General features: G+C 36.6%; 2 protein-coding genes across 2 annotated transcripts; both read right to left on the minus strand.

The window, feature by feature from the left end:
* Positions 1-1,256: 1,256 nt before the first annotated feature.
* Positions 1,257-6,080, minus strand: LOC117902822 (protein tyrosine phosphatase type IVA 1). The gene is made up of 4 exons (XM_034814449.1): positions 5,930-6,080; positions 5,579-5,745; positions 1,568-1,699; positions 1,257-1,472 (listed from the first exon to the last, which is right to left on the minus strand). Exons 1-4 carry the CDS (start codon positions 6,047-6,049, stop codon positions 1,361-1,363), a joined length of 531 nt encoding a protein of 176 aa, XP_034670340.1. The 5' UTR covers positions 6,050-6,080; the 3' UTR covers positions 1,257-1,360.
* A 311-nt stretch (positions 6,081-6,391) lies between these two features.
* LOC117902823 lies at positions 6,392-9,001 on the minus strand. The gene is made up of 3 exons (XM_034814450.1): positions 8,848-9,001; positions 7,283-7,360; positions 6,392-6,789 (listed from the first exon to the last, which is right to left on the minus strand). Exon 1 carries the CDS (start codon positions 8,973-8,975, stop codon positions 8,850-8,852), a length of 126 nt encoding a protein of 41 aa, XP_034670341.1. The 5' UTR covers positions 8,976-9,001; the 3' UTR covers positions 6,392-6,789; positions 7,283-7,360; positions 8,848-8,849.
* Between the last annotated feature and the right edge of the window lie 3,340 nt (positions 9,002-12,341).

Below are 12,341 nucleotides of genomic sequence, written 5' to 3' on the forward strand. Positions count from 1 at the left end.
GTTTTTATTTCCTTGTAATGACTAACATTTTAAAAAAATTACCAATATTTTGGATAAATTAATTTGTAAGCTTTATATTTCTTTTTTTTTTAGGCTTTTGTTGTTTTGTTTCCTTTCCAGTTTTGTTGTTTAAATTTATTTTCATCTTCGTCACATCTCATAAACTATAATTTGTTAATTTTTTAATAATAAGGTTTATTTATTTTAAATTTTTTTCATGTTCATTTTCTCAATTTTTTACTTAGTGTTTTTGTTTGATGTTTTGTTCTTGTTTCAGTTTGTATTTGTTGCAAATGGTTTGAAGTAGTTTTTTTTATTACTGAATGTATGTAAGTCATTAATGTAAAAATGTTTAGTTCTATTATACAGATATATACCATATATATGTATATTCCTTGATGCTCTCAGTAGCAATAGGGACGCTAAGCATATGTACTAAATATAAAGTAGGGGATTGGTATATATAATATATATGTCATTGTATAATGCAAGTAAAATATCAAGCAGTTAGACATGTAATTCCATTCGTTGATAGCAGCTAAAAAAAGAGTGTAAGCATACAAAAACCATATCGAAAGTAGACATTTGATATTTTCTCTGGGTGAGTTCTTAATTACACAACTAAATACCGCCTTTAAGTACATTTTTTATGGTGTCTAAATTCTTTATCTGTCTGCCTCTTTTTTTAATTGGTTTATATATGTATATATATTTCGGTATATATAGATCTATACTTTTGTCCACTCTACACTTTTGTATCTGTTTATCTGTGTCTAAGGGATGGATACCTCTACCTTTCCACATTCCGTGTGTTCTGTTTTACTCGTATATCTGTTTATTCCAGAGTAGTAGTTGTTCTTGTTCCAGAATAATATGTAAATGTAAACTACGTTTTGTCTGGGACCATTTCTACAACCATTTTATGGGGTACTAGGGGCCGTACACATCATTTATATAATTACAGCGTCTGTGAATATGTGTAGTATCGGGAATCTAAATTTCTTTTAGCATTAGTTTTGTAGGGTTGGAAAATCATAAGATAAGAATAAATTACAATAATTAATACATACAAAAAGTTACAATTGGATTCCAGTACATTATGAAAGTTGAGATTTGTTATATAAATTACTGGGGCGTGGGGGTTGCTGTGATTCAATTTTTTTGTCTATTGGATTTTTGTGTTGTTTTGTGGATGATTCTATCTTTTGCTTTTAATTCCACATTTTCATTACTTTTACTTATACTTTCCTTTCTGATTTCTTTTTCTCTTCTTCTTTTTTTTTTTTTTTTTTTTTTTTTTTTTTTTTGAAAAAATGAACACTTTTTATCTGGTGGGAATATACATATGGTGTTTGGAAATCTATTGCACAGAACATGAATTCTTATGGCCATTTTTGTGCTTTAGCCGCGCCTTGGGCTTGTATTTTTCCAAATAAGATAGCTGTTTGGCATTGATGGCTCCACGTCGTTTACTGAAATATAAAGATTTAATCATTAGTTTTACAAAGTAATGATATAGCAAAGTATATAGCATATATCAAAGACTGTATAGGCTACTGGTACTAACTCTCTAATCATTTCCACAGCTGCCTCATATTTCAAGCCTAATTCGATCAGTGCCAGGGCCACCAGAACAGGAGCCCGTCCCAGACCGGCCACGCAATGAACGGCCACACATGCCTCTGGAGTTTGTTGATATCTAAAAAACAAAACAAAAGTAATAATAACCATTAGATATTTAATAAAGAGTGCCAGCAGATTCCTATAAACACATTACATAGGATTAAGATATTATAAACTGTTCGCTTAGCTAAACTTGGATTTGGTTTTGATTTTGTGTCTCAATGTCTAAGGTCTACGGCTTACCGACAAGTTTCATTATCAACAAATGCAGTATTATTATAAATTGCCGATGATGCTGCCTCATTGCCAGTATTATCTTTGAGATTGAGATTGTCATAGGCTGTTGTAAGGGGAATGGTGTCGGTATCTGTGATATTCCGACCTGATGCTGTTGTCGCGGCGGAGGACGATAGGCTGGCTCTGGTTGCCGAATGCCTGATTGTTGAAGAAGCGGCTGTAGCGCTTGCTGTTGTTTCTGGTGGAACTGTTTTTGGTATGTTTCTGAGCGAGAAACGCTTATGTTTGTAGTAGGATAGTGTGGCGCTTGTGGTGGTGGACTTTCTAAAACTATTTTTGGGGCACAGGCGGCAGCGGTATCGTATCAATAAAATATAGCACACATGAGGAAGGTAGTAAAGTAAGTTCTCATTTGTTTCGGTAATAGATTCGATAGATTAAAGAGGTTCAAAAGAGATCAAGTGACAAATGGAAAGATACAACTAAAAAGATTAATAAAAAATGAGCGGAATGTGCAGATAGTTTTGTTAGGATAAAATTACAAGTGGTTCCAAAAATAAATATCTGTACAGGAAAATATTTAAGAGAGTTTTAAAACAAATCATAGATCGGCGGAGAGCTAAGGCGGAGAGCATTGGGGGCCTACAAGCGTGTTATTTCGTACAGATTTATTTTATTACTATTGATCTTTTAATCGATTTTATGACAGCTCTTTTTGGATATTTTTTTGGCTAGCGCAGCGTAAAGTTTTTTCATTTTGATTTTTAATTTTCTTTTAAAGTGGAATTTAATTTTTCTTTTTGGTATTTTAAAGCAAGAAATAATACTGAATAAATTGATAAAGATCGCTTGAGGTATTTTCTATCGTGTACAATTCGGACAAATGATCTATGATATAAATAATACACTAGAATTATGTCTTTAAGCTATGCTTAGGAATGGAGTTATGCGGAACTAGATCTGTGATTTATTAATATAGATATAAATATTGAGCACAGTATGCTTAGAAACCTTATCCAAATATAATCCCAGCCTACGGCTTTGATTGACTCGTATCTTAACGAGAAGGGACGTGTGAGACGCTTCTTACGCGTCACAACTTTTATACCCGGCACTCAATACTACATCTGCACTTTAGCGGTTATTTGTCAAATTTTACATTTTTTCTTCATCTGTCATCTACATCAACAACACTACTCACGCCAACACGCTCCTTTAGCTCGCCACCCTCCCCTAGAAACACACACTACAGAGTCGCGGCAGAGGCAGCGGCAGTGACGTGTCAGGGGCCAGGCCATAAACAGCGCAAAGCAGAGTGTGAATGCTGCGGGACGGGGTGGGTTTGGCTACTGCAAAACAATTTCTTCATTGTGGCTATAATAATGATCCAATCGGATCCCAATTTGGTGATCTGATAGATAAGGTCATTCCCTACGGAATGGCGTTTTTAGTTTTCTGCTATCTTCTGCTAGCAAAAGGGTTTTCGCCCTTTTGCGGAGGCGGAAGGGGGCGTGGCTCATTTTTGAAATACACTTGTAACAGTGTGAGCATATAGAAGTCTGGATGCAAAACTTGGTGGCTCTAGCTCTTATAGTCTCTGAGTACTAGGCGCTCATCAGGACGGACAGACGGACAGACAGACGGACAGACAGACAGACAGACATAGACTCGGCTATTGATGCTGATCAAGAATATATATACTTTATGGGGTCGGAAACGTTTCCTTCTGTGCGTTACATACAACCGTTATCCGCACAAATACAATATACCCTATTTACTCTTCGAGTACCGGGTATAAAAAATATTATTGTTCAGATGTTAATCCAAAACTTTAGCACTGGCGATTAATTTGCGGATGGCTCCACAAAGGGTATCAATAACGGGCTGATAGACATCTGCATCCAGCAGCGTACCCAGGTGACAAAACTGCGAACACTGTCAAAGGGCTTTCTGCTATAAGACGGAAAGGCGATCAGCGGGAGTGGATGAAGAAATGCAGGTTTGGTCAAGGTCCATCAACTAGGCGGAAAAGCTACCATTTCTATCACATAATGCATCATTTGTGAGGACTCCATGTCTGATCAACAATTTGACTATAAGAAATTGATCTATTACACTACCCGACAAGATTTTTCCTCAAGGAACCAAACCCACTTTTTATGAGAGATATGGGGCTTGGAAATGGTTTGATGATAATTAAATATTATTATACACTCCCAATCAAACGAACAGACTCACGAGTTTTCAAAGAGAAAAAAAGTTTCTAAAAATCCAGCAACGAATGATAGTGGAGCAAATTAATTTTTCCATTAATCAAGGTCTTTTCCTTATTTAAAAAGTAAAGAATTCGACTTCTAAGTGGAAAGGTTTTTTTTTTTATGAATTACACCGGAAACCGAATTTTTTGTATCCGTTTTTATACCCGGTACTCGAAGAGTAAATAGGGTATATTGTATTTGTGCACAAAGTGAACAAAGTCCTGTCAACAATTTTAGGAAGTTAAACCATTACATAATTGCATCAGACAGGCCTGCAGCGAGCTTTAATTGAACCCTTCGAAATCCCCTTCATTTTAATGTCCTGAAGGACATTACCGAGCAATTCCAAAAAAAATTTCCACAAACATTATTAGTTAAGCTCCAAACATCATAAAAAAAATATTTATTACAAAGCTTTTGAAAGATTTTGCTAAAAATTCATCATTGAGTCTATTCGAGTGATCGCTAAAACGGGCCTTTTTTTGGGGGTATTTACACAAAATAATTCATAAAAAAAAAACCTTTCCACTTAGAAGTCGAATTCTTTACTTTTTAAATAAGGAAAAGAATCTTGATTAATGGAAAAATTAATTTGCTCCACTATCATTCGTTGCTGGATTTTTAGAAACTTTTTTCTTTTTGAAAACTCGTGAGTCTATTCGTCTGATTGGGAGTGTATATAGCCACTGCAAATTAATTTCTTCATTCTGGTTATAGAAATGATCCAATCTGATCCTAATGCGGTGATCTGATAGATATGGTTCTTCGATACGGAATGGCGTTTTTAGATTTATTTTATCTTCAAAATTGTGGATACAGCAGATTTTTGACCTTTGCGATGGCGGAAGGGGGCGTGGCGAAAATTTGAAATACACTCGTAACAGGGTAAGCATACATAAGTTTGGATGCATAACTTGGTTGCCCTATCCTTTATGGTCCCCTATGTCGGACAGACACACATGGCTATATCGACTTGGCTCGGGGTCGGAAACGTTTCCTTCTGCTCTTTACATACATCCGATTTTTCCCACAAATACAATATACCCTATTTACTCTTGAGGTTTGGTTCCTTGAGGAAAAAAAGTTCGATTTTGTCGAGTAGTGTAATCTAGCATAGGAATGTTTGACAGTTTTTCAAGTAAAGAAACTAAATTCGATTGTTCAAGGGATAGCGGAAAAAATGAGCAATACGTAAATCCTATAGTGGCACTACTATTACTATGAACGCAAATATATATTATGTGTAAAATCTATGATAAATGTCTACAATACTGTTCCACATTAACATTTCTTGTACAGCAAAATGATTTGTGCCATCATCAGAATCATAGTTCCATAGCTCCATTACAAAAATATAAATCATGATTATAATGTCTTATGCTTAATAATGAAATTTAAAATTAAAATTATATAAAGTCACTAACAGGATATACATTTTTTTTGGGATAACGTTTACTTACTTATCCTTCAAGACCTCAAACCACTCGTCAACGACTTGTTGCGGCGGGAAGGTGCCATCCTCAAAGGCCAAATCCTTGACATTGATGCCCTGGGCCTCCAGTTCTAATGTATTATAACTTGGCTCACAAACACGCACCACAATGTTCACATTGTTCTTTTTAAGCTCCTATAAATCAAGATATTAGTGGGGGATTCCATGGCAGAGGTTTAGAACGAGAGTCTAGACATGAAGGCATTCAACATTTAGTTTTAGTGCTCATTACAACATTCTCAGCAAACAATTTTTTGTCTTTCATTGGACTCCCATTTTGAGTACCTTTATGCAGACATCTAATGTGAAACACACTCACCATAATATAATGATTAATTGTTATGTCTGATGGTCGATCGGTGATTAGGAACTTCATGCCCTTGTACTCGATTAGAGCTGGGGCTGGGCGTAGATCTTTTTGACGCATGGTGATGCTCATACACAATAATTTACAAAAAAAAAAGGGTAGTCCTAACGGTTTTCCACTTAGAAATGAGAAGTTTTGGGGCTTTTTTCTTTACCAATTTGAGTTCTTGGTTTTTAGAGGGGAAGTTAACTCGATTTCTAGTGTTACAAATTCAACGTATTTAGATGATATAATTGATGTTTCCTTTAGATTTTTGCAGTGCTTTTTTCTTTTGAGTTGGTTTATAAAAATAAATATAATTTGCTCTCCCTTTTTTTTATCGTTCTAACCAAAAAATACACAAAATTTGAGTAAAATTCTTCAAGTACAGATTATGTTATCTTTCTTTAAATTAATTTAAGTAAAAATTTTTAATTTTTTCTTCTATTTTCTTCTATCACAAAGAAAATGGTATGAAATTGTTTCCGTGAAATAAATCCCTGTTTTCTTTTAGTGTACCTCTCGGATCTAACAACTCTTTTGTTTCCTTTCTTCAGTTTTCGATGTTACACTTAAAAATATTTATTTTCAGCGATGATATGGAGACTCCTGCGACGATAATAAAGGTAAGGGTGGTGTAGTGGAGCAGAAACTTCCTCGATCTGTTTCATAGACGACCACGGGGAAGAGACCAGACAGACGACGTTATGGCCCACTGCTGTTGATCCGCTGATATGATCCACACACAACCTATCGACGCGTCGACACTTCCAAAGAGACAGACCAGTGACCGATGTTCACTCAGGCTATCACCGCCTTGCTTGTTTGATTACCTACAAATTAAAGAAATAAATATTTATCTTTAGTAAGCAACAGAATACTGCACGTTTCGCTCCAGAATTTGGTTTAAATCGCCCAAAGCTACACCCCTACTGGTTATAAGGAATATACTCGTATAATTCCCGTTAATTGAATACGAAAAAGCAATTTAGTTCAATTACACGCAATGGAATATTTCAGGAGAGACGACTCTAGAGTCTAGGCTCTTGAGTCTTGCCATTCTTCTTCTATTATCCATTCTTTACAGTTCTTTCATTCTTTTAGGCGGCAGTCAGCGTAGGGTCAAGAGTAATAAATTGTCCATAAAGGTCAACTGCACTTAATTGTCTGGTAAAGTCAGATGACCTTAGGCTTTCGACTGAAACACCCACACGGACCCAGCCACAGCACACGCACTACCCCAGGGCACTACTGGTCGTTGAGCCAATTTATTGTCAATGAAAAGCGGAAATTTCCAGATCATATTCTCTATTGGAAAATACTTACTTTTTATTTGTGCTGTGCCTGGCAGTATTCTGCACTGTCTAGATGAAACTCCATAGATGTGGGAACAGGTCTAACCAACTGCAAATGTAAAAGAGGAAGAAATTTCATATTGAAATTGTGTTGGTAAAAGAGATCTTGAGGTAAATGGAATCTTAAAAGAGCACCAAAATAGTAGATAGATATTTTAGATATCAGTTAATGTTCTTCAAAGCATAATAATAACAATCCGTAAAAAATAAATGTTTTTTAAATATATTGTTCCCCTTTCTTTGTACGTGTTTTTTAAGTGTTTTCAAACGGAAAATATATTTTAAAAAAAAACCGAAACTAAATTCGAGGGATATAATATTCCCGGTGAATACTTTCTTCATATTTATGTACATTTTATAAGTAGGTTGTTGTCGTTAAAGAAAAATATATTTTCAAACAAATATATTACCTAAAAGCGAACCAAGAAAGTCAACGGGAATGTCTTCGTTCCACGAAAGATTTAAAATATTTAAATCTGTTTCTGTTCTTGAAAAATATATGTATGTATGTACATCATATACACTAAATGGTTCACAAAAAGAAAGACTATTTGTGTGTGGGTGTAGATAGAGATATATGTACATACATATCGACATTTATAAAACATTTGATAATTCTCTAGGCAAACATTGGATATTTTTTTATAGTTGGCATGTCTGGCTGCTAGCCTTTTGTTTATTTTGGTATTAGACAAACATTTCCATTGAATTTTTATTTAACCCCAGGCAACAATTGTTACCAGGGAAGATACATATGTACATACAAGTATAATCCATTAAAGATTACTTATCGAGTGGGTTTTTAGACGCATGGAACTAATTAGCAAATTTTTTGTAGCCATTCAGCGGCAGCACCCTCTATTGTTGATTAAATTGCAAAAAAAAAACTTTCACTTGTTATTATTCGACGACTATTTGTTAGATATAAGACAGATACAATGGTATGCCTGTGTGCATACACATCATGACACGATAAACAACAGAAACAGATTCTAAGATTTTTGTTGATGGTGCTATTTATTTTGGCTTCCTCTCTTGCTTAATTCCTTCTTACTTTCGTGACTTATGCAATGTACGAACTGAGAGTATTTTTTGTGTTTTTGCGTCTTTGCAAAAATGAAAAAAATAAACAAACGAAACGAAACTAACGACGTATATTCCTTTACAATTATATTTCCTCTATTGATTATATTATATATAATGTAGTGGGCCACGTTATGACGACATTTGAGTAATTAGTTGAGTTTTACCGCAGATTTTTGACTGCTGTGTGGTCGCCAAAACTGCAGCGCGCTAAAATATCTCGATTAAAAATGGACATTTGTCAATTCTGAGTCGTTGATCAATTACAATACTGAGCAGATTAAAGTTTCAGCTGATTGATATGCACTGTTTCATTGCTATCGACTGAGTGGAGAGCGCCCATCGTCGCCGCCGCCTGTACTTCCATAGGCACACACTCTCTCTCCAAGTCGGTGGAGCCTTACTTTAAGCACTTCTTAAACAAAAAAAAAAACAAAACCTGTTTTGTATTACCTTTAAACGCCTGTAATGCGGCGTGAAAGGATCTCGATTAGATATCGACAGGTGTCAATTCTAAGACGCTGGTCGATTGCAATACTGAGGAGCAGACTTCTAAAGCTCCACGATGAGCACTGTTTCATGTTTTTCTCTCGAATGCTGCAAGAGGGAGCTTCCACGCGGCGACAAGCCGCCTAAAGAGGGTCGGGTCCGGTCTGCCACCTACACGACAGAGTGGAGACTAACTTACCGCGAGAGTATACAAGCGAGAGTATACAAGGTATAGCAGGGGAGAGAGATTGAATAGTGACGCCCGATTGCCAGTTGTCCAATGACGCATATTTCTACACTTAATTCACGCGGAGAGAGCAAGTTCGTGCTCTCACCTTCTCTATCTCTACAAGCACCTACTTATTCTCTCTACCGCTCGCTCTCACCCTACCTCCCGCTCCACCAAATTTTACAATCTGGTGAATATTTAAAACGCTTTAGAGGCGTCCGTCGAATAAATACATATCTACAAAGCATACGCAAGTACATTTATCTTGATATACAAATAAAAAATGGTCGTATGACATATATTTCCCCTTTAAACCCCCTTATCCCTCTCTGCAAACACTTTAATTTATTGCCAATTCGTTTCATCAACGATCTTATTTGTTTCATTATCGCTTTCGATGGTTGCAAATGGATAAATATACTCGCATAAAAGAGGAAAGTAAATGTGAAAAATGTGTAGCGTACAGGTAGGCACGTGGGAATTATGGTACAAGTTTTTGGGGGCGTGTATAGAGGAAATGCCCTTGAATGCCGGAAGTTCTTTGAAGAGCCCATTTTATTATAATAAATGGGAACTATGGAATGGATATGTATGGCATGTCTCTGACGGGGTCAACATATGCCTAAAAACTAAAAAAAACGAGAAGGGACGTGTGAGACGCTTCTTACGCGTCCCAACTTTTATACCCGACACTCAGTACTATATCTGTACCTTAGCGGTTTTTTGTCAAATTTTACAATTTTTTTCATCTGTCATCTACATCTACAACACTTCTCGCGCCAAGACGCTCCTTTAGCTAATTTCTTCATTGTGGCGATAATAATTATCCAATCGGATTTGGTGGTCTGATAGATATGGTCATTCCCTACGGAATGGCGTTTTTAGTTTTTTCTATCTTCAAAATTGTAGCTTTGGGAGGTTTTCAGCCTTTTGCGGGGGCGGAAGTGGGCGGGGCTAATTTTTGAAATACACTTGTAACAGTGTGAGCATACAGAAGTCTGGAATTCCGTAGGGAATGACCTTATCTATCAGATCACCAAATTGGGATCCGATTGGATCATTATTATAGCCACAATGAAGAAATTAATTTGCAGTAGCCAAACCCACCCCGTCCCTCAGCATTCACACTCTGCTTCGCGCTGTTTATGGCCTGGCCCCTGACACGTCACTGCCGCTGCCTCTGCCGCGACTCTGTAGTGTGTGTTTCTAGGGGAGGGTGGCGAGCTAAAGGAGCATGTTGGCGTGAGTAGTGTTGTTGATGTAGATGACAGATGAAGAAAAAATGTAAAATTTGACAAATAACCGCTAAGTTGCAGATGTAGTACTGAGTGCCGGGTATAAAAGTTGTGACGCGTAAGAAGCGTCTCACACGTCCCTTCTCGTTTTGGCTTGGTACTAACCATTGCAAGTGTGTTCTGTGGAAGATTACTTTTGCACAGCACACCACTGCACAGAGGTTCAAGTTACATGTTATTAACCAATTATTATAGAATCATGTGGTGGTATTGCATTTTGCCGTTTTTGCCACTTTTCGGAAAATTTCAAATTTTGCAAATGCAGGAGGTCTGGTCCAACAATCAATCGTTCTAAAGTTCTAAAGTTCTAAAGTGTTTTAAAGGATCTTTTCTCATAATTAGACTTATAATACCTTCTTTTATAATAAATACGACGGAAATGGGTTCCAGTTCGTATGGGGGTCCAAATGACTAAATTTTTTTCCGAAATTCTACTTTAGTCTAAAGAACATTCATTCATTCATTCATTTGTAGAGGTCTAGCTTTATTTTTTGGATTAATGCCAAAAAATCGGGCTTTTGACCCATAGTGCGCTGGCTGGCTAATAGCTATCTTTGCGGCTAGGGATAAAGATTATTGGACGCTCCGGACAAGCTTCAGTCAATGGCATTTCGAAAGACAAAGAACTTCCCAAGCAGGAACCCAACAAATGTCTTCACAAAAAAACGTGAGGAGGGATAAAATATAAAAGGTGAATTTTATTTCAGTGTATGTGTCTCGCTGTCTCCCGTCTGGGGATCAAAGTACTGCAAATTCTGTCTCCCTTTTTTTACGCCGGCTTTTGCTTTTGATTTTCTCAGACTCAACACAATCTACCTCTCCTCCTGGAATTGCAGATGAACGTATACGTACATATATATTTCATATTACTGAAGTTGTTTGCTCATAAACAAATGTTCCACAACCAGAACCAAAGTCTAGACTGTAAAAGAGGTGTCGATTAACGCGGGAGTGACAGACGCACCCATACACCCAGCCCATACCTTAAAAGCCAGACAGAGCACAGACATTACATAAACAGAGAGAAGACGTAGAATTGCTTGGGATATGTATTGATATTACGAGTAAATTTGCAATAGTTTGCAATTCAATGGGAATATGAAATCAGAGGCAAACAGGGGAACAACAGATTTTCTCTAAACGTCTTACGATTTCTGACGCAGAGACTTGCGGAGTCAAGGCTTTTCCCCCCATTCATCTTCTTCTCAACTACATATATAGTTAAATAACATTTCAAATATAATCTATTCATAGTCAAGGCTATTATTATTATTCATATCTATTATTATTCCGCTATATTAGTGTACCTTCCCTTCTCTTAAGTAGAAAACATTAACCTTAAAGGTTAATTATACCTGCAGCTTTAAGTACCTTTAATTTAAGTATATACATTGGTAAAGGAAAACAAACATAAACCGGAAGGAAACCTTAACCGAGCCTCAAATGGGGCCTCTTTTGGGAATTATTGATTTTTGCGACAAATTGCAAAAGCAGGAGGAACATGCAGGGAGGGAGGAGAAGGAGCTGCCTGCCCCTCTCTACAGGGGAAAGCTATTTCGCCATAAGGGGAAATTTGAATTTCTAAACGAAACTGTTGCATCAATTGAGAGGGGCAGGAGCTGGGAGGATGTGGAAAGTTTCCGAGTGGAAAACTCAGAGGAAACCCAACGGTCTTACAGTTGCCAAGTGGTCCGTTCGTAAGTTTATATGACGCGTGTTTTGCTCTTGCTGCTGCCGGCTTCTTATGCGTCATTCCATCCAGAGGCTCTATCGCTTTGACGTACATCATACATATGTACATACATACATATGTACATACATACATATGTACATACATACATATGTACATACATACATATGTACATTCATACATATGTACATACATACATATGTACATACATACATATGTACATACATACATATGTACATACATA

Source organism: Drosophila subobscura, chromosome U (genome assembly GCF_008121235.1).
Source record: "Drosophila subobscura isolate 14011-0131.10 chromosome U, UCBerk_Dsub_1.0, whole genome shotgun sequence".
In the NCBI taxonomy this organism is placed as follows: Eukaryota; Metazoa; Arthropoda; class Insecta; order Diptera; family Drosophilidae; genus Drosophila; species Drosophila subobscura.

Excerpts from the sequence above, each read along its gene's own strand:
- LOC117902822 (XM_034814449.1), bottom strand. The coding sequence starts at position 6,049 with ATGAGCATCACCATGCGTCAAAAAGATCTACGCCCAGCCCCAGCTCTA. Across the intron at positions 1,700-5,578 it reads TTTGAGGTCTTGAAGGATAA|ATATCAACAAACTCCAGAGG; the intron begins GTAAGTAAACGT and ends TTTGTTTTTTAG. Across the intron at positions 1,473-1,567 it reads GCTGTGGAAATGATTAGAGA|TAAACGACGTGGAGCCATCA; the intron begins GTTAGTACCAGT and ends TTTATATTTCAG.
- LOC117902823 (XM_034814450.1), bottom strand. The coding sequence starts at position 8,975 with ATGAAACAGTGCTCATCGTGGAGCTTTAGAAGTCTGCTCCTCAGTATT.